Source organism: Pteropus alecto, unplaced genomic scaffold (assembly GCF_000325575.1).
Source record: "Pteropus alecto unplaced genomic scaffold, ASM32557v1 scaffold88, whole genome shotgun sequence".
Classification (NCBI taxonomy): domain Eukaryota; kingdom Metazoa; phylum Chordata; class Mammalia; order Chiroptera; family Pteropodidae; genus Pteropus; species Pteropus alecto.
The window spans coordinates 3,359,245-3,387,023 of record NW_006494611.1 but is presented as its reverse complement, the minus strand read 5'-3'; the positions used below and the strand labels follow the sequence as shown (position 1 = coordinate 3,387,023).

Sequence of the window (27,779 nt, the reverse complement as noted above, 5' to 3'; positions counted from 1 at the left end):
ATTTTTCAATACTTAGTATATCTGATCCTCCTGAATAACATAAAATCAGGCTTTGCTATTATATTAAAAACATAATTAAAAATATTAGTGGCTTTATTTCCCAATTTTTTTAACCCCAGCCTAATTTCTTTCAGCCTCAGGGCTGGTACTAATTTGCTACTCTTTCCTAAAAATACCTCCAGGTTCTACACCTTAGTATCTACATTGCTTACGAAATGAAATATTGAAGCTCTTCTGTAATCCTTTGCTGTAGGTATTTCCCTAAAGAACACAGATAGAACACAGAATCCTGAATATTTTAGTAGAAACTGAGAAAATCATTCAAGAGTCTAAGAAGCGGCCAATTCCTATTTGTTTTCTAAATGTCTATACTAATTTGGAATATAATTTTTACCAATGAACTTGCACAATTAAAAGGGGAAAAAATGAGTACAGTAAATGAGTTCAACTAAGTCTAGACCAGGAAAACAAAGCCATTATTAAATATTAATGTTATCAGATTAATATTAATTAATAATAAAACATCAGTCCTCTCTGCTACATCAGGCAAGATACATGCTTGCATATATTTCTCATAATTACTAATCAGTTTATTAAAAAATAACAAATGTCAACTTTCTATGAGCTATAATTTGGTTCAGAAATAATCCAGATCATGGGCTTCCTCCTCCTTTCTACTACAAATAGTAAAATAGTCTTTTGGCTATTTTACTACTTTATCTTCTTCATAAAGGAGTGAGCAAGAAAAAAAGAAAAGATGATAAGAAGAAATTTAAAAAGCATTCAAGATGATCCCAGGGAATTATAATCTGATTTGTTTTTTAAGACACTGTTTCCTTGACTATAGCCATTTACCTAGTCATACCCAAAGATTATTAGCAAATACCCAAAGCAAATCCGTACTGAACCCTAGAAAGACCCTATTAAAAAACTCACTCGATCTGCAACAACAGCCTTTCGCTTATTGGCATCCCCTGATAATCCTGCAGAGAAGTAAAATCCAACATAAAAACAAAGTTAATTCACATCTTCAGGAGTGAAACTGTCTGGTCTTCTTCTATTTATAATCTATGATAACAATAGATATAGATATAATTATAGCAATCCTTAGGTATCAAAATGTTGGATAATATCCCATAATAGCAACACCTCACATCTATTTAAGCAGATAGCTTATCAATGTACTTCCCTTGTAATCTAATAGTAAATTTTACTGATGAAATGAAAGAATTTAAAAAGTGACATTTAAAATTCTAAATCCTGTTATTTATCATTTAACTTTTTCACTGAAATCTGTAAGGTTTGATAACATCTGGTTTATAAAATACTTGAATACTAACCTAAAAAGTGTTTTATGAGTGATTAGTATTATTCACTCTCTGTACTCCAGAAAAACAAAGTCTACAACACCGGTATTGTTAACTTACCCACTACAGCTTTTGCTTTTCCTTCATGGAAAGACCATGCAAGAGCCAGTGCTTCTGTAAGACAATCTTGTTTCAGGAGATGATCCACTCTCTAAAATGAACAAATGAGAAAAGCTAGACTCTTTTATCTAACCAATCACAAGTCAGTATTTCTATTCCTCCTAATATGTTTCTAGAATTGCTGCTTAGTAGCTATAATTATTCTAATAACCATGCGAATATCTTATTTCCAGGAAAAATAATTTCTTAAAGCACTAGATAGTACCGTGACTCTATAGGTTAGTAGGCTATACTGGCAGCCACAAGGCCTAGATATGAAAAGAGGAAACATCCAGAATTTCACTGTAACAGAAACAGCTAGTTGTTTATCATAATATCCTTCACTCTCTCTTTCTTAGTAACAAATCCAAGTTTATTTGAGACAGCAGTATACCAGCTAAAGGACATTTCTAAGACTCCCTTGTAGCCACTTGGGGCCATCTGACTTAGTTTTAGCCAATGATAAGTAGAAGTGTTGTTTGGTATTTCTGGGATGTCACCTTAAAAGGCAAAGAGCCAGCCCTTCTCTTCTCTTTTGTCCTTCCTGGAATGTGGACTTAACAGTTGGAGCTCCAGCAGCCATACTGTAACATAAAATGACCTTGGGACTAGAATGCACACACAAGGACGGTGGAACGGGATAGTATACTGAAGACCATGGAGCTACCATACTAGCCACAGACTGCTTTTATATAAGAGAGAAATCTTGTTGAAGCCACTGTTATTTTGCATTTTCTGATGTATATAGCCAAACTTAATCATAATTTAAAGTCAAGTTTTATCAAATCAAGTACTTAACAGTTAATGGTTTTGATGTATACTTCTGAAATTAAAAAAGCACAAATCTAAATAATCTTTTCCTGCAAAGTCAAAACATAAATATTAAGAAGCTATCAATTCAATAGCTCTAACATATAAAATTACTTTGCACTCACCTCTCTCCAGCTCCTTAGCATCATCACATAAACAGACTGGAAAACAAAGAGGAAATTGAAATAACCATCTTTAACAAACATGTTTGGGAATCACATTTGCCCCAGTCCCACATCCCATTTTACATCTCTTTAAGTAAAAACACTTCATACTATAGACAGAAGTATTGACTAAATGGTCTTCAAGGGCCCACCTTAAAAAGTAAATCAAACAGATATTTCCAGGTTAATAAGTCTTCAGTCTGAGAAGGAGCTAATCCCACAGACAAGGAACAAGGAACACCCAGCTCCCCGTACTGACTTGGGAATATTGTAAATGTTAATAATGAAGAAATGTTTCTGTATGTTAAGTTTTAAGAAAAGCACAGAAACAAACTGATACACAGAAAGTTGCTATGCTAGTGATTCTACTCTAAGTCAAATGCCTCAATGCCTTTTAATATATTTGAAGCTGATCTAGCTAAAGGACATCTTAATTACACAACAAATATACATGACAAGGTATCTTCCTGGTCATGAAAACATAAAAGTGAAGGAAGATTATGAAAGTATATCCTTGAATCAAGAAAATAAGTATCATATTACTAAGTGAAAGTAAAAGTATGTCTAAAACTGTAGAAAATAAAATTAGATAAAATCCTAACTACCTAACCCCTAAAAGTTTTAGATTATGCTGATCAATATTTACTTTGTAATGCACTGCTCTTTTTACCAGACACCTCCTTCAGCCCCAACTATCCTGACACAAACAAATGCCAAGTCACAGAGTAAAAGAGCTTACTTTGGTTCCCAAATAAAAGATCTGACCACCATAGCTACTGATGGATTGATAACAAGCCTTCTCTCCAACCAAAGCCTGTAAAAAATAAATAAATAAATAAGGTAAAGAGTACAAGATTTAAAAGTCTCATCAAGTTTTAAAGAATGTCAATTGCAGAAACGACATTTTAGGTCAACATGGTTTCATTCCATGAGTGAGTGGGGAAAAAAATGTCAATCAAGTGCCAGTCTGCCAGTGGAAGTGGCAGAAAGACAAAGCACAGAAAGCAATTCTCTGCTTACATATGGTCTTTTTATTTTTCAGAGTAATGCAGAAAAGGGAGGACCATGCCAATTTTAAATCTAAAAGAAAACTGTTGCAACCTGCCCATTATTAGAGGACAGGTAGTCAGTCTCTGTTTCTAGCAAAGAATAGGGCTGACTAAAAGTGGTACCTCTAAGTTCTTTAAAATAAATATCAATTTAAAAAAAAACACAAGAAGAAACAGGAAGACAAAGCGACATAGCATATGGGAATCAGCACAGCCCAGAAAAAAAGAAACAAAACCTACTGTCTGATAAATCTGGGTTACAAAGTTTGACTGCCACTAGGTATGATGTTAAGTTTCAAACTTCTCATATTCAGTTTTCTCATCTTTGAAAACCATGCACTGTTTCTGTGAGGCTTAAATACATTAATATTTATAAATCTCCCAAAATATATGTGATCAATAACAGATAACTATGATAATTTTTAACTTTTTATTTTAAAAGATATGCAAAGGTAAAGAAAATAATGAACCCCATGCATCCATTAATTAGCTTCATCATTGGTCAACCCATCGCCAATCTTATATCATCTACAGTCTCATCGACTCTCCTGTAACACTGTATAATTTTGAGGTGAATCTCAGATTTTGAAATTTTGAATTTATTATACATATACTGAATATTTATAAAAATTTATAAAAATTCAGCATATGCATAACAAGTGAGTCCTTTTTAACATAACCACAATTTCATTAACATATTTTTAAAACTTAAGTCATTCCTCAATATTGAATACCCTATCAGTGTTTGGATTTTAAATTACCTCATAAACATCAAACATTGTGGATGTTATTGTTATGTTTTTTGTTTTTTTCTACATTTAATTTGTCTGAATCAAAGTCTATATAAGGGCCACATATTGGAGCTGGCCGCAAGGTCTCTTGAGTCTCTGTTAATCTATAGGTTTTAGCTCCATCCCTCTTAGTCCCTTATTTTCCCTGAATTTTTTTTATCGAAGAAGTTGGAACACTTATTCATAGAGTTTTATCCTATCTGAGTTTTGCTAACTGCATCCCCAAGGAATCTTTTAACATGTTTCTCTGTCTTCTATATTTTCTCTAGAAGAGGTCTGATCAGAATCAGGGGTTTTGGTTTGGATTAGTAAGATGGTGCCTGTAGAATTTTGGTAGATGCCCTTGATTATTAGGTTGGAGAAGTTCCCTTCTATTTCTAGTTTACTAAGAGTTTTATAGAACTGGATGTTAAATTTTGTCAATGCTTTTCCTGTACCTTTTGAGATAATATTATGGTTTTTCTCTTACCATTAATATGGTGAATTACATTGATTTTTTAATGTGAAGCTAGCCTTGTATGCCTTGGATAAACACTATTTGATCATGCTTACTCTTTTTATACACTGCTGGTTTCTATTTGCTATTATGGATTTTTGCTTCTACACTTATGAGGACATTGACCTGTAATGTTCTTTATTGTAATGTCTTTTCTTGTTTTATTTTCAGAGATAAGCTGGTCTCATAAACAAGTTATGTACTCCTTTTTCCTTTATTTTTAAAAAGGTTTCTGTGTAAAATTGGTGTTATATTTTTCCTTAAAAATGACAGACTTCACTAGTGAAGCTTATCTGGGCGTAGAGTTTCTTTGTAGGAAATTAATTTATTTAATTGATTTTCCATTTCTTCTTGAGTCGTCAGCTTTGGTAATTCGTGCCTTCCAAAAAATTTTTCCATTTCATCTAAAGTTGTTGAATTAATTGGCAAAAAGTTTTCGTATTATCTTTTTAATAACTATAGACTCTATAATGATATCGCTGCTCACTCCTGATATTATTAACTGTCTTCTCTCTTTTTTCTTTGATTGATCTCTAGAAGTTTATCAATTTTATCTTTTAAAGAATTAGTATTCAGTTTCTTTGATTTTTCTCTGTTCTTTTCCTATTTAATTGAATTGTGTTATTATTATTTCTTCTTTCAATCTACTTTAAATTTATTTTGTTCTCCTTTTTTATTTCCTTAAGATAAAAGCCTAGATCATTTATTTGAGATCTTTCTTTTCTTCTAATTTAAATATTTGATGCTATAAATTACCCTCAAAAAACTAATTTTAGGTCACAGATTTTTATATGCCGCATTGTCATTTAGTTCAAATTTAGTTCAAAATATATTCTAATTTCCTTTGAGATTTTTTTCTTTGATTCATGGGTTATTTATAAAAGTGTTATTAATATCCAAATATTTGAGTTTTCTCCAGATTCACCTTGATGATTACTTCAATAATTTGTTGAAGCTTGTTTTAAGGCTTAGCATATAACCTATATTGGTGGATGCTCCATGTGCACTTGAAAAAAGTTTATACTTTGCTTTTTTGGGTGGAATATTCAATAAATGTCAGTTCAGTCAAGTTGGTCGACAGTGCTTTTTAAGACTTCTATACCCTTAATGATTTTCTGTCTACTAATTCTATTAATTACTGAGAGAGGAGTTTTGAAATTTCTAAACTGCAATTATAAATCTGTCTCTTTCTCCTTTTAGTTTTGTTAGTGTTAGCTTTACACTATTATTGGCTGTTAAAACTTTAGGATTGTTATGTCTTCCTGACAAATTAACACTCTTTTATCAATTTGAAATTTCATCTCTGACAATATTCCCTACTCTGAACTACCATAGCTTTGAACTATGTCTGTAAGCATCTGTGCTTTATCTCAATTTATTTTTTGCACCCATTAGCAAGATGTGTCCTAAGCCTAAGGTACCAGAAAAGCCTAAGAGATGTGTATGGGTGTTACACTTAGCATAAAACTATGTAATTAAGCGTATTTGGTATGATGTGGTAGGTTACTTTTGGGGTCTAGGAACACTCAAAAATTTTTCCACCTAAATTAATGGCAACTGCTTCTTTGCTTTCACCATTTCGGCTATGAAAGGTTTCATAGGAATACCCTTCCTTTTGGATAGCAGGGGAAATCTCTATCTTCAAGTTCACTAAAGTCCTCCTCCCCACCCCGCAGTGGCAATGTCTACTTTCTGTTGTTAATCCCATCCAGTGTATTTTTCATCTCAAGCATTGGAGTTTTTATCTCTAGAAGTTAGATTTGCATCTTTTTAAATATCTTCCATGTCTCTACTTAACTTCTCAGATATACAAACTATAACTAAAGTAACTATTATGTCCTTGTTTTCTAATTCCACCATTGGTTTCAGGTCTAAGTCAATTTTATTTTCCTCCTCATTATAAATTGTGTTTATTTTCTTCTTTGCATGCCTAGTAATCTCTGATTAGATGGCAGATATTGTGAATTTTACCTTTGTGGGTTGTGGAAATTTCTGTATTCCTATTAATATTCTTGTGCTTTGTCCTGGGGGGAGTTAAATTACTTAGAAACAGTTTGATCTTTTCTAGTTTAGTTTTTAAGATTTATTACTGTGGACCAGAGCAGTGTTTAGTCTTAATATTCCCACTACTGAGGCAAGATGCCCTGAGTACTCTACCCCATGCCCCATGAATTGTGAAGTTTTCCATATGGCCAGTGTAAACAAGCCAGTGGGAACACTGGATATAGTTCCTTCTAACCCTTTCAAATATTTCTTTCCCTGGCGTTGGGTAGTTTTCTTCATATACATCTAGTGATCAATAGTCTGAATACCCAGGAGGGACCCTTTGTATAGCACTCTCTAGTCCAGTACTATCCTACTCAATCCACCTGTGTCTTCCTGCAGGTTTAGCTCTGTCTCAACTCATACAGTCCTCTAAGCTCCAACTGGTTTCCTCCTCCCTGAGCCACAGTCTGGAAACTCTCTCAGAGCTAGATGCTGGGACAACCATAGGGCTCATGTCATTTGTTTCCCATTTTGTCAGAGATCATTATCCTTCATTACCTGATTTTCAGTATCTTGAAAACAGTCGTGTCTTTTTTATTTTTCCCCAGATAGGAGAGTAAATCCAATCCCCATTATTCTACCTTAGCCTAAAGTACAAGTTTAAAGTCTAACAGTATTTTTAAAAACCACTCAGGCACAAGAAAACATCTAAGTGTGAGACAGTAATTATTCTTACTTTAGTGAATTCAATTTGTATTACCATTTCTTATTTTGGATTTTCTTGGTTTCTAAGTTTTGAGACTGGAAGGTCCTTTCATATATATTTTATGCTCTGAAGTTCTAATATCTCAGGGAGATTTGAACAATTGCTACATATCATGCAGTAGGCACATTAAATATGACCATCATTACCTTCTTTTTTTTTTTAGAGAAATTACCCAGGGAAGCCTCATAATAGTCTAAATTTCCTGCTTAAAGATTACTGGTTTAGGAAACATGAGATCACAATTCAAAGTAATTTAACTGTAAACTATCTGTGTCAATTGCTAAAGGATATTATTGTAGTTGCTTAAAATATAGTAAAATTAGTACTAAGATAATAACTTTTACATCTTCCTTCTCTCCAAGCTTCTACATTTCATTTATCTTCTACTCCTAAAGAATCTTTTCCTTCTCTCAAAGCCATCGATGCCCAGAGCCCCATACTTGTTCGAGCTTTTACCAATCACCCATATATTTCCAAAGCCTCATCAGCTACCTAGCTCTAGAGATTTATCCTTTAAATCTACAGGCTTATTGTCACCATATTAAACTTTCTAAAATATTTTGCTTTTATAATTTCTTTCTCATAAATTTTCAATTTCATTTCATTAGTTTAGTATACAAGTGAAAACTCTTTGGTATTAAATTAGTCATATTACTGGACAGAAGGTGACAGGAATTATTATTTTAGTTCACATTCCTGAATACTTACAAACACATCCATATCTACTTCAACCTAGTGGCTTTTAAAGAAACACCTCGACACATAAAGATAACTCCTCAGAGTTTCTATTTCTAGAACAAAACAATAACAAAAGACCAAGTTTATCAAATCAATACTAAGATAATGGGTTACCCTTACCAGTGCCTGACTAACATTTCCTCCAGTGGCTAGTGATTTGAAATGGCTGCTGTTGTAGACCAACTGAACTTCTGAGATCTCCACAGTTTCCAGTTCCTCTTGAGTTTGCCGATCGATCACATGCAACTTCTCTACACTGTCCAAGAGTACAACCGTGCGTGAGTTTATCCACTGCAATTCAAGCACACAACAAAACAAAAGTGAGGCCCATCCTATGCCATCATTCAAGACAAGAAGATTGGCCAGTCAGTCAAATTACATTGAGGACCTTATCCATTTATTAACTCGATGACAACACAATCACAGCAAGAACTACTCAGCAACCAGCCCAGAGGACAATAGATATATAACATAGTATTGAGTTTGACAGTGTTAAAATGACACTCTGATAGCCTAAAAGAAGGCTAACTAAGCTCTTTAATAGATATATTACAGGATATATTGGCTTTTACAAATTTTTTTAAAAAGTACATTGGCACAAACGACTTCAGCAAAGTGATAAGCTTTGCATTTCTAGTTATTAATGACATTAATAAAACAAAAGGGCAAATTAAATCTCATAAACCTAGGTGGTTAAAGGATAATTGTTAGCATTCAAATAATATGTATTTTAAAATAGAAGCAATGTAAAATGTATATTTCCTTCAAAATCTCTCTAAAAATTATTGGGGGAGTTCTTTGCTCTATTTCTCTATATTGTCTGCATTTTCTTTAATAAGTACTGTTATAATTTTAAAAGTAATAACTAAATAATAATGATAAAAATCCGAAGGATGCTATTTTGATAAATTTATTAGGTTATATATGAGATTTGTTTTCAAAATATACTGTTTTGAATCTCAATCCAACCCGAAAAATAAAATTTTAAAATCTGCTCAAATAGAATTCTAAATGAGACAGAATAAAATGCTTCCCCTGCACTTTATCTCGCTGGTATTCATGTTGGTCTATTTATATGATCTACTGCATGTTGTCAGAGGTTATTTGCATAATGCCATATCAATACAACCACGTTGAAAATAGATCCATTTTCTTTTGATATATGCTGACGATACACTCTATCACTGTATAGTGGCTACTATAAGAGTTTTGATTTTGTTTGTCCCCCCCAAAAAAATTCTCTCTCATAAAAGAGTTTAATATTCATATATTTCACAAAGAGCTCCTATATGTTGCTCTCTTAATTACTTTACTTTGAAAAACAAAGTATCTTTCCTAAATGATATTCATTAGCCTCAGTCAGTAATAGTTTCTGAATGTTTTCAAAGATCAACTGATTAAAAGAGAGAGAATGACAGAGAATGTTAGCAGTTTAGCAGTTATTCCTGAGATGAGACCTTAAGAATTGCAAGTGTTGACATTGTTGTAAATAGGCCTTTTAAAGGGAACTTACAGAGCAATGAAGTTATTGGTCACATCACAGATAAGCCACAGGACAAATGAAAATACTGTGCTTTTGTTAGGAGAATGGCTATTTGTGGGGAAATTTTCTCAGGGAAAGAATTATATGCCAGTTTTAAAAATGCTGTATATCAAACATCTTAAACAGAAGTGATGATGAATTCTAGAAAACTGTGTTAGATAATTCAACAAGGGATTCTGGTGATGACAGAGACATTGATATCTTAACATAAAGAAGAGGTGGAAAACAAAATTATCTTGTGAAATATGCATAAGAAAAAGTATTATTTCTAAATCAACAGTCTATATGTGAGATTACAAGGTAAAGTACAACTAAATTTATAGATCATATATTATAAAGAAAAGATCTATTTCATCTATAATGCTAAAAAGTTGTATATTATCAAATTGGGGGTAAAAACTGTTTTTAAGACTTTTTTGGGAAAATGAGGCATCTTATACTCTGAGTTGTCTATATTCATGCACATACAAAATGTTTCACTGGATATCAGATATTGATTAGTGCTAAAAGCACTAATGATAAAAATTCAGAAAATATAATTACACTATCGCAGAATTAACACATTATTTGAAAAAACAATTGACACAAAACAAATCATCTTTTTTTTTTTTAACCAAAAAGTCATTCAGTACAGAAATGCATGGCAGTAAGAGAAATCTGCAGTTTCTAGCCCAAGAAAAGAATAGGTTACAGAAGTTCCCAAACCAGTTAGGACAAACTCAGAAAGATACAAATGTGTTTACAAAAAAAACTGGGCAATGATCCTGAAGAAAGCCACCTAAATCCTTCTGAACTCCCCTGTAAGCCAATGAAGACATTAAAGAGAACTTTTGCTGACTGTGCCAGTGTTCAGTAAGACATAAGGCTAAAAGACAACAAAAATAACATAGCATCGCAGCATACTCAGGCTGTATTCAATATAAGCATGACTTCCCTTCTCTCTGTATTTTATATAATCCTAAAGGTCATGGTTGATGGCAGCAATTCTGATAGCATGACTACACCATGGACTGAAATCAATTACACGAAATAAATGGAGATATTTACTTTGAATAATACTCACGGTAAAGTTGATGAGGTCATAGTGTAGGTGCAGGTGCTTTTGCTTAGTAACATGTATTGCTCCAGATTCATCTCTCTTAACCTGATGATGAAATAAAAACAACCCAAGTATCAGCTACTGAAGGACCTTCTTAGATACTTAATAATACTCCACCTAGAAAATGACTTCCATTCAGAGTATAGATAAGCCAAAAATATTGATAATCAATTACTACACAAATGACAAAAATCATCACAACACCATGATTTGTACCAAAATCCAAGGCGTATCTGGTCAGTGGTCAGTGGTCTAGCTGTCAGTATTAGCAAATGCTATAATATAATATTCACTCTGTCATAATTCAGAACAACCTAACTTCATCACACCAATGACTGTATTTAGCTAGAGTTAAAGAATAAAGTGGAATTGGCGACACGGTGTGCAAAAGTCAAACGAAGTTCACTAAAAAAAATAGCTACTGCAGTGACAAAAATGACTTTTCTGATAAATAATACTATTATAGCTCAAACATAAACTTTCCCCCAAAGAACCTCAAGTGTCAATATCTTCTTTACACATGTGTATTCATACACTCTATAATTTTCAATCATCCCTATAATTTGCTTTCTCTATTTCTGCTCCAAGGTGGTAGTGCACTGAAGAAGAGAGATACAGCATAATTTACACCTGACCCACCTGAAATTCATGACATTCAATTCAACCTCAGTTTTCTTGCACATTCCCCATAGTAGTATTCTAAATATCTTCCTTTCCCTTTAAGTCCCAATTTCTCTTTGCTTTCTAGTTCCACCACTTGTAGTACTGACCTCACCATATACCTTAACAAACATCTGAGACCACTTAATGTGGGCCCTTTGTGTACTCCTATCTTCACTAAGTCACTTCCCCTGTAAGAAAGGGCACTTTGGTAAAAGGAGCATGGGATCTGAAGCCATGGGTTTAAGTTCCACTACTACGGTTGTGTGACCAACAGCAACTTACTTATTCTTTCTCATTTCCTCATTTGTAAAATGAAAATAAGACAGCACCAAACTGTTCCATACCTTGCATATGTTGAAAGCATTTCATTAATGAAAAGATCAATGCCAACATTAATTATTCTCTTAATGCTGAAGTCCTTGTTAAAGAAAATTACTTCACCCATATACACTCTAAATCCTATCCCCTCCACCACTGTTTAGTATTACCCTTCCCTTGACAGTATATTCAATCACTCCTTTTCCTCTTGCTATTGAATGTGTTTCTGACTTTTCCGTCTTCAAATAAAAGACAAAAACAAAAAAAACTTCCCTTGACTTCCTTCTTAAAGATATTTAACCATTATCTTTCCTCTTCCAACCAAACACTAAACCAAGATTGTGAGTCTGTGCTTCTAGATACCCATTTCTTTTACAAGGCTCTACAATCTAGCTCTACCTCCATTCCACTGATATTTTGTTCTCTGAAGTTTCTAATTCTTGCACATGCAGTGGTCTTGTCCTTGGTCTTTGTCTTCCTTATCCTACCCTGATATTGGTATACCTAGAATTGGTAACACCCTCAAACCTCTCCTTCTGTGTCCTCTGCATGATGCCATCCTGTCTTATTTCCTCTCTTACCTCTCCTGCCTTTGCAGGAATCTCCTTTCCTGTTGCCCTTTTTTTTTTCCCCTTTCCCTTGCGTGAGTGATCACCAAGATTACATAAACTCTAGCTTTTGATTTTTGCATCTTCAATTACCTTCTCTATCCTAAAATTCTCATTTGCACTCCAGACTGGACTGCCATCCACCCAGAGGACATTCCCCAACACAACAGTTGAGAGACCCACCTTCTCTTCCAACTCAGCACATTCAAACCTTCCCTAACCTTAACCCTCTGAATATTTCATGCTTCTAAAATGCAGTCAAAACTACAATGTTTCATTCATGTCCTTCAGTCCCCAGATCCAATAATATGAGAAGCTCTGTCTCCCCTTCAAAATGTCATCCCTAACTCTCACTATAACCAACATCCTTGTCTAAAGACCTCACACCTGCTTTATTACAACAGCAAAACCTTCTATTTCCCTCCTACTTCCGACAATCTATTCTTTTTGCTATTTCTACACTGATCTTCCTAAAATAGTACTTTAATTATCTAAGAATGTGTGATGGCTCCCCATCACCAACTTAGGCCAATTATACATAATCTAGATCAGAGGTCAGCAAACTTCTGTAAAAAAAGCCCACACTGCAAATATTTTAGGTTCTGCAGATAATGCAGTCTCTGTCACAACTACTCAACTCTGCCACTGTAGTACAAAAACAGCCATAAATAATACATAACTGCATGGGCATGACTGTGTTCCAATAAAACATTATTACAAAGACAAGCAGCCAGCCAGATTTGAATGACAGGCCATAGTTTGCCAACCCCTAATCTAGATCCATGCCATATATTCAACTTTATTTTCCACAATAGGTTTCTCCCTGTCATTAATTCTATAAACATTTATTAGACATCTCCTGTATATAGGCACTGTCCTAGTAGTTGAAATATAGCAGTAGAGTTGGTCTTTAGACTTATGGAGCTTTCAGTCTAGTGAGGAAAAAAATATTAAACAAGTTATTTAAAAAGTGCTGAATATTATCAAAGAAGAAAGTTTTATAGGTGTCCATGGCAAGAACCACTAACTTAGTTCAGGAGATCAGGGAAGGCAGCATTAATCATGAGCCAGGAGGTGACAACATATGTAAAGACATCAAAGCCAGAGACCTAGTTAGGAAGCTACCCCGGTGTCTAGGCTGGAAATGTCAGTGGTTTCAGCTAGGGGAGCAGTAAAAGGAGAGACAAAAAGAGAGTAAATTCAGGAGATTTTGGAGACAGAGTCAACAGGATGTGGTGATAGAGCAGAAATGAAAGAAGGATAACTGAAAGGCGACTCCTCGGGTTCTGGCTGGAGAAACTAAGTGGACAGTGGTGCGATTGCTTAACTGAGATAGGAAACCTAAGAGGAGATTACACAGGCACATCCTTACCTCTATAACTTCAATTCACTTATTTCCTCCAATAGGCATATCCACCCCTCCTATAGTGTTTTCCATATATGCTTCATAGTCCTCCATGGCTTCTCTAGTCTATACGAATCTCTTCATACCCTGAATTTAATCAACTTTTAATTCTCATCACATAGTTGAATCCTTACACTGTTCTCCCTAGTAGTAATGAGCATATTGATTTTGCCTTTCGAACAATATAGTAAGCTACGTGAAACGAAAAATAATGTTTATACTTCCTTCACTTGCTTCTTGCGTCCATTACAGTGCAGAGAACACGGTACGCATTTGATATTTGCTGTCTAATAAATACACTATATGTAGATAAGTAAGCCATTAATATACACATATGTACACTCATATATTTAAACATACACATATATCATTAATAATGTGTTAATCAAAGGAGATGAAACTGAGAAATATACCATGAAAAGGCATGGAGTAGAGGGTGATCAGTTGTTTTCCATGTAACCATTAAAATCTTAAAGAAAAATTAAATAGGTCACTCTCTCCCCAAAGAATTATGATAGCATATTTCTTTGACACAATATTAAATTACTGGTGAATGAGAAAAAAACATTATGATAAAGGACTTTTAACAGATCTGGCATATTAGGACCTACCAAAAGAAAATGAACAACATCTCCTCTGCAGAAAGCGAGCATGGGATTCACATAATTATGCACAGCCACAAAGTGCCAGGCCAACAGTGGAACACTGGAAGGATCCATCTGAGGTAGGAGAAGGCCACAAAAATAAAAGTCATTAAGTTAACAGACAGAAGTACAAAGATAAAACTGATTAAAAACAGCATCTGAATAGTGTTACTTGACAAGACTTCTCCAAATTTCTCATTAAAGGTCTATGAAGCATCAGGAGTGGAAGTGGAGGGGGGATTAAAGAGCGGAAAAGAAAAAAAAGGTCTATGAAGCAGGCGCTAACTGGGAAGTATCAAGAGGGAACTTTCTGGGTTGATGGTAATGTCCTATATCTTGAGAGAGGTTTGGGTCACAAAAGTTCCTCAAATGTATACTCAAGATCTGTGCATTTCATTGTATGTTAATTTTACACCAAAGAAAAAATCTTAAATAACTACTGAACTCTAGCTAATCATATGCATGCTGAATATTTAGGAAAAAGAGTATTGATTTCTGCAATTTACTTGGAAAATTCACACGCACAGAAAAAAAACATTATGGGTCGATAGGCAGACAGATACATAATAAAGAAAGAAATGTTAATGGCAGAATTTAAATGGTAGGTGTACAAATGTATAATGTAAATTTTTTTTCAACTTCTCTATTTGTCTGAAAATGTTCATAATAAAATGTTGGGAAATACCAATAAAAAAAAAACCAAAAAGGTGCAATCACATACCACAGTGATAAACCTCAATTAGCCAATGAAGAAACGTTAATGGCAATCTAAACCAGCTCTGCCAGGCTTTCCCTGGGTCCCAGAGATACAGAGTACCAATAAGAAAACAGAAGAGGTAGAGGGGCTGCTAATCTTAGTTCTGTACAATCATTCTCCATCCCATCCCATCGATACTTCTTCTCACATATACACTGGAAGACCACAACTCTCTGAAAACAACTGAGCAGGAAAGAAGAGAGAAAGTGCAGTGTGCATAAATATATTCTAGGAAGCACCACCCCTAAGGTAAAATACCAGAGGTAGAAGCCAAAGGAAGAGTATACAGCAGCAATTTATGCTGGATATTTTGGTAGGGTGTTCAGTATCCAAGCAGAAACTGTTTATAGAAGAAAAATGTAAAGTAATAAAGGCAGGAAAGTACAGATCTCACGATCCCCAGAACACTGCTCTCTCTAGTCACCAGCTTATGCTGCTTTGGTGACATCAAGGTAAGTCCAGACAATGATCTTTGGAGCACTGACTTCCAAGCTACCTAGTTTTCTGACAATCTCACAGAATTCACCACTTATAAGTCATTTTCCCCAATCTCCTGACGTGGTCTTTTTGCCAATAAGATGAAAAGGCTTACTCACCCGTCCATAGGGAAAAGTCATCCATACTTTCAAGGATGGTTTCAATCCAATGACCAGTATCTTCAGGAGAAAAACATATTTTTAATATTTATCCTGTAATTTTCCATTTTTTTGGTATCCAAAGCCTTTACAAGTTATGAATTTCATCCTCTAAATACACTTGCCTTGGTTAGGGATGCCATGGCCAATAAGGAAAACTGTGTGATGGGATGATCTTTCAAGTCGGGCTTGGAATGGAGAGGCTCAATACAGCACACTTCACCCTTGGAACCACTGAATAGGCATCTAGATTCACACGTTCTCACTCCCATCACTCTCCTGAAAATGTAATCAAAACATTCAGAATCTATTTAGCAAGAACCCAAGGCACTATTATCTCTAGCTTGGACTACTACAATAGCCTACTAACTCCTACTCTTGCCCCCAACAATCCAAACTCCACATGACATCAGTGTGATCTTTTTAATGTATAGGTCAGATTTATTATTCTTCTAAAAACAGTCCAATGGCTTGCCCCTCTACATAAAATAAAATCCGAACTTTTTCCATGTTTTAAAAGGCGCTTTATGATCTGGCTCCAGCCTTCACCCCTCTCCCACTACTGTTGTTCCGGCCACACCTGCCTTCTGTCCGTTGCTCCACAGGCCAAGTTTGTGTCCACCTCAAAGCCTCTGTGCTTGAATGTCCCTCTTCTTAGAACACTGCTTCTAGATCTCTACATTTGTTTGACCACATTATCATTCAGGTCTTGACTCAAATGTCACCTTCTGAGAGAGGCCTCCCTAAATTACTCTCAAGCACACTCCAGCACTCTGACCTGTCTTATTTTCTTTACAGCATTCATAACTATGGAAATCATTTCATTTGTGTGTTGGTTTATTGTCTGTCTCCCTACCTCCATCCCAACTAGAATATAAGTTCTATTAGAGCAGCAACCTTGTCCTGTTCACAGCTGCAACTTTGGTACCTAGAACAATGCCTACACATAGAAGATGCTCAATAAACATAAGCTGGATAAATAGTATTTTTTAAGCAATTACTTTGGGCTCAGCATTGTTAGAAGGTATAAAAAAAAAAAACCACCAGGAACATAGTCCTTACTTTAAAGAACTTATGGAAATAGAATACACATTGATTTTGTTTTACTTTTTTTTTTAAAAAACTCAGCTTTATAAGTGTTCTTCCATGTATCTAGACAGTCTTTGCTCTTATTTAAAGAGTAAATAGGAAATTCCAAGGCAATAAAAACCTCTCTACACCTGGCCATTTCGGTTTTATAATCAACTGGACCTGGGGCCTAAACCTAAATTAGTGAAATACTGCAGAATAATGGTTCCCAAGCTTCGCAGGGCATGTGGATCCCCTGGGGAAGTAAGAGTTTAGAATCCCAACTCAGATCTACTATGACAGAATTTGGGGGGCCAGACCTGGAACTTTGTATGTTCTATAAACCTCCTCAGGTAATTATAATATAGAACCATAACCTATTTTCAATCACATGAGTTTTCCAGACCTCTTCATGTTCAACTTCAAGTCATTAACCAGAGCTATTCTTTTCATTTCTCAACAAATGTCCATTAGTCTCTTACTTAAACGTCAATTCAAAAACAGAGCCTCCACTGTCGTTGCAAATTGCAAGAGTTGGATCATCTGTAAACTAAACAGAGAAAGAGTTTACTTTCTTATAGATTTTAAAACAACCAGGCAGGTGTTGAAGGGAAAAAATTATAAAATTTAAAAAGTCTAAATCAAACACATTTAATAGCATCTGAAATTGCCTTACTTAGATTTAGCTTATTACTCTAAACACACACAACCATATTCTGAATGAAAATGGCTCAATTACCTTTAAAAAAACTGCAGCTTTAAGAAAGCAAAACTATCTTTCATCAGAATAAAAGAAAGATACAAACTATGTTTCATAAAAGCCCTAAAAGTTCTCTACATGGGTTTTTATATTAACTTTTTCTAACTTGCTATTAAACTAAATAGGATACTTTGGGTATATTTACAGTTGCCTAGTTTAAGAATAAAAACACAATAAAAGATATTTGGTATCTTTGGGGAATAAACTTGTCTGAATGTTTTCCTAATAACTGAAGAGTTAATCCACCACATTTAAAATAGCTGAACTTTTATGTAACTCTTCCTAAAATGTGCTGTCTCCTTGATCTTCTTTGACCAAGTATACTTCAGGTGTTATTATGTACCCTAGAAAACTCAAAACAATAACGTTCGCAATGACAGGCTGTCCGAAGGGGCTTATGAGCTATGGTAAATGTGATGTAAGTAAGCTAAAAAACTGAATAACTTAACTTGTACCATTTACAGTGACTAGTCTCCCTAACTCCAATGGTTGGTGAACCATCCTAAATGGCATGCCTTCATGCTTAGTCGGGGATAGCTGAAGTACAGGAGGCTACTGTAAAATTCTCTTCCTTGACCCCATGCACAGGCACAGTTAACCAGTTTCACGCCTTTGGTCTTAAAGCCTAGCCAAGTAGTTGCCAAAGTGGGAGGCATATACCCTGGACTGTAAAAAAATAACAAGACTTGTATTTTTATTTATTTTCTATTTCTTGTTTATGTGTTTTACAATGTACTTAAATATTAGTACAGTAGTACATTTACATAATTTTTAAATACATACATATACGTGCACATGTACATTTAAATATGAAGAGTGCAAGCCCAAACTGTTATTGATGGGATGTAGGGTTAAGTTTGGAGCACGAGTAAGAGTACTGAATTGTAAGGGGCTATTGTCAATCCAAGACTTCAGAAGTATTCAGTCACATATAACTCTTGCTACCCCTTTCTCCAATGTCGGTGTCTGCACGCACCTCCTTTATCACCATTCTCAAGCAACATGATGGCCAGCAGGCTTTTAACCTCAACTGCATTCTTCTCTTTCCTTTCTGCCTTTAATCACTTCTATTCCCTATTGTTTCCCAAAGATTATGCTTCTTTCTGCAAATGGACTGGTCTTTATAAACACCAGCAACTACTTATTCCTTCAGCCAAACATTTATTGAGCACCTATTATGCATAACACACAAAAATAAGTGAGAAAGAGATTCTGGTTTCAAAGATCTTAATCTATTTATGGAGATAAAACATAAACACGAACAACATACTAGAAGTTGGCACATGCCATATGAAAAGAGGTCAAGATAAACTGCTATGATATTCAGAAAGAGAAGAAATTCTCTCTTTTACTTGTCTAGGCTGTTTTCATTGTTGCTAAATGCTTCAATGCTGCTTTTTCACAAAAGACTTTCATGTAACTAAACGAGATACAGACACAAACTCCAGATGCTTGCAAACTTTAAAAAGCATATGTATGGGTAAGAGAGGTCTGCACAGCTAAGCAACCAAATGTGTTCATGATTAAAATCTAGAAAATCTAATTTTAGACTTCCCTAGTTATAGTCCTTTACGTTTTATGCTTCTAAACATGGGCTTGACAGCATACAAAAACCAAGGTTCACATTGTATTTATAAATAAAATCTGTTATCTAAGTTGGTTTATTTTTTTCAGGCCTGTAAGGAGAAAGCCAAAACTCAAATCTTAATGTTTTTCCTTTGGAAGCCTGAAAGAAAATAAACCAACAGATTCATTTCTAAACATAATGCAAACCTTGGTTCTTTCATAATTGGTGCCTTGAACCTCAGGTAATTCCCGACAAAGTATGACCGAGCACACCACCTCAGCAATAAAATCTTGGCAGACTAAACAAAAGGTAAAACAAAAAACAAAAACACCAAAACTTTTAAAATCTTCATATGAGTTTTCATCTGGATATGCCCGCCATCTTTGCTGCCAGCCTCTCATCTAGGATCATGTCAGTTACTATTTTTGCTGCTGTGCCTATCAGACTTCAATACAACTTGCAACTGAATGGTACCACGCTAGCCCATCTCTGGGAAACAGGAAAACACCACTTGGGAAAACATCCTGTTGGGCTCGTCAAATTAAAGACAGTTCATTTTCAAGGATTCCGTTTGTAAAGAAATTTACTTAAAAACAGATAGAAAGGCATAATAACAAAAAATTAGTAAAAAAAGAAAACAAAGATATTACCTTAATATGCAATATTGCTGTTCCTGGAGGATGAGCATCTGTTATTGATCTTAGAAGTTTTCCACTGGCCAAATCCCACATAGTGATCTATAAGATAATTAAATGCTTTAGAAAACAAATTTATTACTCTTTTTTGGACTTAAGTATCCTGCCTTCTGACTGAAATAATCTATTCCTGGTCTATAAACATTGCAGGCAAAAAACAACTATGAAGTTAGTCTGCGGGTCCACTAAAGCACAGGGCCTTCATTCCATCTTCATCTACCCCTCTCCTGCCCAATCTACTTTTCCCCTTAGATTTTAAATGTTGTTTTTATAATGATAGGTAAAATAAATATCTTTAATGAGTCCATTTCTTCAGCACTGATAAAAATTGTTGGAAAGGCTTACTACTAAACTAACTAGTGATGTATAATTCAAAAGATGAGAAAAACCATAACTTATTGACAGTTTCAGAAGTGGAAAGAAAAAATACCAAAATAGTTATCCAGGAACACAGTAATAAGAATACATGAAACAGAATATAGTGTATTTAAAAAGCAGCAACAATTATCTATACTACTATAAGGAAGTAAATTTTGTATTAACACCCTGGTTTGTTTATTAAATTTATACAGCTACATGATTTATTAAAAATCATAGACTCAGGTTTGAGGTTCAAGATAACAGCATAGGAAGATACTAAACTTATCTCCTCCCATGGGCACACCTCATCTACAGCTACATATGGAATAATTCCCTCTGAAAAAGACCTGAAAACTAGCTGAACAACTCCTCCACAACAAAGAATAAAAGGGCTAAATCAAGAGTTAGGAGAAGCAGCGATGCACTTTCACCAAAAACCCCACCCCCGCATGGCAACCTACAATCAGGAGAGATCTCACAAATACAGAGTTTCTCCCTGAGGAGTGAGGAATCTGTGCCCCACATCAGGCACCCCTACCCTTGGAACCTGCACTGGAGAGATGAGCCCCAAAACACCTGGCTTTGAAAACCAAAGAGGTTTGTGTCCAGGAGACCCAAAGGGCTCTAGGGAACTGAAACTGTGCCTTTAAAGGGCTTGCGTGTAAGTTCACTCTCCCAGGCACCCAGTACAAAAGCAGAAGTTTAAAAAGTGCCTAGACTATATGTGAAGGGGATTCATTTGCTAATCTTAAAGTGTCTGCTAGAAGGACAGGGGCCTGATGGGACTCTTTCTGGGAACCAGAGGCACTGCTAGGCACCATTTTTGTGCTCCCCTTCTACTTTGCTAGCACTGGTGCTGACAGGTGCCATTTTTGCACTCTCTTCCAGACTGTTTGTGCTAGCATGCATGCACAGTCACATCACACTTCCACCACCCCACTAAAGCTGGAGGGCACACACCACCTTTATACTCTTCCACAACCCCACTAAAATGGGCAAGCGTACCCCAGCCCAGCACTCTCTAGTGGCCTCACCAAAGCTGGCAGGTGTACTCCAGCCCTGTACTGTCCCTCTGCCTTGTCAAAGCCAGCAGGAGTGTGCAGTCCATACAGAAGCAAGTTTCAGCTTTGCTACACTTCCAGAGGCCATGGAGGAGCTCTTAGGGAACAAACATAGGCAAAGGGATGCTATCTCTGCACTCTCTTTTAACATCACTACAACTCTCTGGTACCAGCCAGAAAGGAGCTTATACACTTGTCTGAAATTGCAGTATTTGCAACTGTTGCCCAGGGGACACCTCCAGATCATCTGGTCTGAAGGCCAGCATGGCTTACAATTGAGGTCTCAAAAGACTGTATATATTTGCATACTTTAAAGCTGCTGCTGGAGGACCTGGTTTCCAATCAGCCTAAAACTGATGCTGATGAGATCCCTCCCTTTGTAACACTGACAGGTCTTGGCAAACCTTCAAAAACTGGCCCCTATCAAGAATAAATCAGGCTGCTAAGACAATCACAAATGTTTGAGAGACAACCAAGAGCTTAGGCAAGGTTGTACAATAAGATTCATCTCCCATACAAAGCCACTCCCCCAAGATTGCTTCCCCTAATACAGAGAAACAAACATTGATAGTGAAGCAAAATGAAACAAAGGAGTATGTTCCAAACAAAAGAACAAGATAAAACTTCAGGAAAAAAATACCTTAATGAAATGGAAATAAATAATTTATCTGATAGAAGTTCAAAGCAATGGTAATAAAGACGCTCCCTGAACTTGGGAGAAGAATGGACGAACACAGTAAGAACTTCAACAAAGATATATAAACTATAAGGAAGTTTCAAAGAGAAGTCATGGAGCTAAAGAATACAACAGCTAGACTGAAAAATACACTAGAGGGGTTCAACAGCAGATGAAGTAAGAGAAAGAATCAGTGATCTGAAAGACAGGGCAGTGGATGGAACTAACTCACCAAAACAGAGCAGCAAAAATAAAAAACTTTTAAGTGAAGGTAGCTTAAGGAACCTCGGGGGCATATCAAGTGAAATAACATTCATATTATGGGTGTCTCAGAAGAGAAAGAGAAAGGGGCAGAAAACTTTTTGAAGACATAATGGCTGCAAACTTTCCTAAAGTAGAGAAGGAAACATATATCCAGATCGGAGAATCTTAGAGTTCCAAAAAAGATGAACAAAGAGATCCACACTAACACACATGATAATTAAAATGTCAAAAGAGAGAATGTTAGAAGCAACAAGAGAAGAACTACTTGTTATGAACAAGGGAACCCCCATAAGACTATGAGCACATTTTTCAGCAGATACTTTGCAGGTCAGAAGGCAATGGCATGATACATTCAAAGTGCTGAAAGGAAAAAACTTCCAACCAAGAATACTCTTCCGGCAAGGTTATTCGGAACTGAAGGAGAGATTAAATTTTCATACAAGCAAAAGCTAAAGGAGATCATCACCACTAAGATAGCCTTAAAAAATTTTTAAAAGAACTTCTTTACGCTGAAAAGAAAGAACACAATTTAGTAACAAGAAAATATATGAAAGTAAAAATCTCACTGGTAAAGGTAAATATATAAAAGATACTGGATTAACCACTTATAAAGCTAGTATGAAGGTTAAAAGACAAAAGCAGTAAAACTAATTATAACTACAATAAATAGTTAAAAGGATACACAAAATAAAAATATGTAAAATGTGACATCAAAAACATAAAACATGGGGGAGGGGAAGTAAAAATGTAGAGTTTTAGAATGCGTTAAAAACTTGCTATAAACTTAAAATAAACTGGTTATACATATAGGTTATTATATGTGAACATTATGGTAACCACAAAGCAAAAACCTATAGTAGATACACTAAAGATAACGAGAAACGCATCTAAGCGTAACAATAAAGTCATTGAATCACACGGAAATAGAACAAGAGAAAAGGAACAGAAAGGAACAACAAAACAGCCAGAAAGCAATCAACAAAATGACAATAAGTACACAGCTACCAATAATTACTTTAAATGTAAGTGGACTAAATTTTCCAAACAAAAGACATAGAAGTGGCTAGATGAGTTCAACTGTAAAGGACATACACAGAATGAAAGTGAAAGGATAGAAAAAGATGTTTCATGCAAATGAAAACCAAAGAAAGCTGGGATAGCTCTACTTCTATCAGGCAAAATATTTTAAAACAAAGTCTGCAATAGAAGACAAAGATGGGTGTTACACAGTGATAAAGGGGTCAATCCAACGAGAAGATAAACAATAATAAATATTTATGAACCCAATAGAGAAGCACCAAAACATATAAAGTAAAAATTAACAGACCTAAAAGGAAAAACTGACAACACTACAATAATCATAAGAGACTTTAATACAATACCCAACTTATATCAATAGATAGATCATGAGACAGAAAATCAATAAGAAAACGTGGGCTTTAAATGACACTTAGATCAAATGTACTTAACAGATATATAGAGAACATTCCATCCAAAAGCAGCAGAATACACATTCTTCTTAAATGTACAGAGAACACTCTCCAGGATAAATCATACGTTAGGCCACAAAACAAGTCTCAATAAATATAAGACGACTAAAATCATATCAAGCATCTATTCTGACCACAATGGTATAAAACCAGAAATCAAAAAACTGAAAAAATCACAAATATGTGGAGATTAAACAGTATGCTACTGAATAACCAATTGGTCAATGAAGAAATCAAAGGAGAAATACACTAACAACAAACTATAAGAAAGACAAATTAAGGAAACAATCCCACTTACAATTACATCAAAAATAATAAAATACCTAGGATTAAATTTAACCAAGGAGGTGAAATTTGTATGGAACCATAAAAGACCTGAATAGTCAAAGCAATCTTGAGAAAGAAGAACAAAGCTGGAGACTTCATACTCCTTGATTTCAAACTACATCACAAAGTTATAGTAACCAAAACTATATGTATTTGCATAAAAACAGATGCATAAATCAATGGAACAGAATAGAGACCCCAGAAATAAACCCACACGTATTAATTTGCAACAAAGGAAGCAAGAATGCACAATGGGGAAAGAATAGTCTCTTCAATAAATGGTGTTGGGAAAACTGAACAGTCATGGGCAAAAAACAAAAAACTAGATCACTATCTTACACTATACAAAAGAAATTAACTCAAAATGGATTAGATCTGAATTTAAGACTGAAATCATAAGACTCCTAGAAGAAAACACAGATGACATCTGTCTTGGCAATAAATACTTGGATCTGACTCCAAAAGCAAAGATAAACAAGTAGGACATCAAACTAAAAAACTTCTGCACACTGAGGAAGCCATCAACAAAATGAAAAGGCAACATATTGAATGGAAGAAAATATGTGCAAATCATGTAACTCATAAGGGGTTAATATCCAAAATATATATAGAACTCAAACAACTCAAGAGAAAAAAAAATAGATTTTAAAAAAGCAAGGGATCTGAATAGCCATTTTTCCAAAGACATACAGATGGCCAACAGGTACAAGAAAAGATGCTCAACATCACTAATCATCAGGGAAATGCAAATCAAAACCACAATAAGATATCACCTCACACATATTAGAATGGCTATGATCAAAAGACAAGAAATAACAAGTGCTGGCGAATGTGGAGAAATAGAATCCTTGTGCTCTGTTGGTGGGAATATAAATTGGTGCAGCCGCTATGGTAAAAATATGAACAGTATAGAGGTTCCTCAAAAAATTAAAAATAGAACCATCATATGATCCAGCAATTCCACTTATGGGAATTTAACCCCCCAAAATGAAAACCTAACTCAAAAAGATATCTGCGCCCCCATGTTTATTGTAGTATTATTTACAATAGCTAAAATATGGAAACAACATAAGTGTCCATCAATGGATGAATAAAGATGTGAGAGAGAGACACACACACACACACGACTCAGCCTTAAAAGAAGAAGGAAATCTTGCCATTAGCAACATGAATGGACCTAAAGGGTACTGTATTAAGTGAAACAAGTCAGATAAAGACAAATACCATATGATTTCACTTGTATGTGTAACCTAAAAAACAAAACAAATGAACAGACAAAACTCACAAACACAGAGAACAGATTGGTGGTGGCCAAGGGGAGGGGGACTTGGGTGAAATGGATGAAGGAGGTTAAGAGGTACAAATTTCTAGATATAAAATAAGTAATGGGGATATAATGCACAGCATAGTGACTACAGTCAATAATATTGTATTGTATATTTAGAAGTTGCTGAGAGTAAATCTTAGGTTTTCATCACAAGAACAAAAACAGTAACTTTGTATGGTGATGGATGGTAAATAGACTTATTACGGTGTTATTTCATAGTATATACAAATATTGTATACCTGAAACATGCTGTATACCTGAAACTAACATGTTATATAAGAATTATACCTCAGTTTTTTAAAAAAAAATCACATACTCTGGCTCAGTCAATAACAATTATCAAAAATTTTGAGCAAAAGTCAGACTGAGCAATCTCAGGTTAGCTCTACAGACATGTCGCTTTATAACACATATTTTGGTCTTCAAGGTATTGATCTAGAGATATTAGTTTTTCTTTTAATTGATTTTAACATTGTCTTATGGATAAAATAAGATTCATATTTACCTGTCCTTTAGCAAAGCCACAGAGAAGTCTTGAGCAGTCATTGTTAATACTGAGGGCAGAGATGGCTCCATACTGACCTCCAACACTAGTGCTACCCAGACAGAGTCGCAAAGCTTGATTCTGATCTAAAAAAGCAATTTATAAAATCAAGTGAAAATAATGGAAGGCGTGAATAAATATATGTTTAGTGTAAGCTTATTATCAAAAACTTGGAAGGAAACAAGAATCAAAAGAATCAAATGATGAAGTTACACTATTTTATTTTTTTATTTTAAATTTTTTTAAATTAAGTTTATTGGGGTAACATTGGTTAATATAAGTTACACTTATTTTAAAACATATGCATTAAGCACCTACTATAGGCTGGGCATTGAATTAGACACTAAGAATACAGGAAAAAACTATCTTTGAGGATGCATAACACAAAACTTGCTAATAAATAAAAAATCCGTAAGAAATCTGTATCTCCTTAAACAAACTATCTTTCATCTCTCTCATTTTAGAATTGTATTCTTTGCTATTTTTCAGGATGCAAAGTTACAGGGAATACCATCTTTTAAAGTAGCTTTAAAACTTCAAAAATCAAAATTTATTAATTAAGAATTTGGCTGAAGTTTACATTTATATTATCCATAAAGAAAAGATTTACTAGACAAATTAACAGTACAAACAAAATTACAGAGCAAATATTTAAACTAAGAAAATTATTTCAAGCATCAACATCTAATATGCTAAAAGCAAATAATTCAAATCTCTACTAGATTAGGTTATTTAAGGGCAAGGACCTTGTCTTAATCACCTCTGATTTCTCCATGAGGCACTCAAATATATTTAAACTTTATTATCTAATAATTAAAAGAAATTCCTCTAGGGCTTCTCCTAGGCATGCTTATTTTGTATAGCATTCATTATTGTATCCACTTGAAAACAATGAAGTAAAAAATTTAAATGTAAGAAGGCATGCCTACAAACTTTAACTGTTTAGGGAGAAAAATAAATAAATTTGCCATAATTGCACAGTCTGGATTTCTCTCAATTTGCTCAGCAATTGTTTGTGCCTCCCTTAAACTACTGTTAAAAACAAGACAATAGGCCCCAAATGGAGTCACTTTTGCTAAACCCCTTGTCACCATACTGAGACTTAACACTTAACATAATTATAGTTTCGGCCTCTCCCAGGAACAGAATCTTAAACCAATCAATTGGGAATTGCCTAGTCAGTAGTAGTTAGGTCATCTGCCTGACAGACCCCTGTCATTCCCTAAAGGAAGGTCACCATGCCACAACCAATCTGCTTTTTTTTTTTTGCTTTTGTTAACTTCCTTGTCCTATTCCTTTCTGCCTGTGAAAGTCTTTCATTTTGTATAGATTCTTGGAGCTCCTTTCTGTCTGCTAGATGGGATGCTGCCTGGTTCATGAATCATTGAATAAAGACAGTAAGATCTTTAAAATTTACTCAGTTGAATTTTTTTTTTTAAACATTATTGAATTGTTACTTTTTGGAGGTAAGAATGTCATACTTTTACTATTAAACTAAGACATCTCTAAGGCTGGAGGTCATGAGTGAATTAAACTCCCATAATACCCTGCACTCAGAGGTATCTGACAATCATCTGAAGAGCTCCCACATCTGCAAATCTTCCTTCTATAAGATTTTCTATGAATCTGGTTATCAGAACAAGCCCAAAAACATTTACTCTCAGGTCTAGGGAATAATATATCTAAGTCCTTTTGCCCATCC

General features: G+C 34.8%; 1 protein-coding gene across 5 annotated transcripts in view; it reads right to left on the bottom strand.

The window, feature by feature from the left end:
• Positions 1-27,779, bottom strand: part of VPS8 (VPS8, CORVET complex subunit) — a 232,022-nt gene that overhangs the window by 170,470 nt on the left and 33,773 nt on the right. For 4 of the 5 annotated variants that reach the window (XR_003044270.1, XM_006925797.2, XM_015599949.2 and 1 more), the window contains 12 exons: positions 26,039-26,163; positions 19,984-20,070; positions 17,489-17,556; positions 16,064-16,217; positions 15,900-15,959; positions 14,514-14,621; positions 10,873-10,953; positions 8,387-8,557; positions 3,180-3,254; positions 2,402-2,437; positions 1,428-1,518; positions 937-983 (listed from right to left, as the gene is read on the bottom strand). Coding sequence is in view for 4 of the 5 variants with exons in the window: in XM_006925797.2 (XP_006925859.1) it covers positions 937-983; positions 1,428-1,518; positions 2,402-2,437; positions 3,180-3,254; positions 8,387-8,557; positions 10,873-10,953; positions 14,514-14,621; positions 15,900-15,959; positions 16,064-16,217; positions 17,489-17,556; positions 19,984-20,070; positions 26,039-26,163 (1,103 nt within the window). In the remaining variant the exon portion in view is untranslated. Of the gene's footprint in view, positions 1-936; positions 984-1,427; positions 1,519-2,401; positions 2,438-3,179; positions 3,255-8,386; positions 8,558-10,872; positions 10,954-14,513; positions 14,622-15,899; positions 15,960-16,063; positions 16,218-17,383; positions 17,557-19,983; positions 20,071-26,038; positions 26,164-27,779 lie in introns of those variants that run through there. The other variant, XM_025042261.1, reaches the window with a different exon arrangement.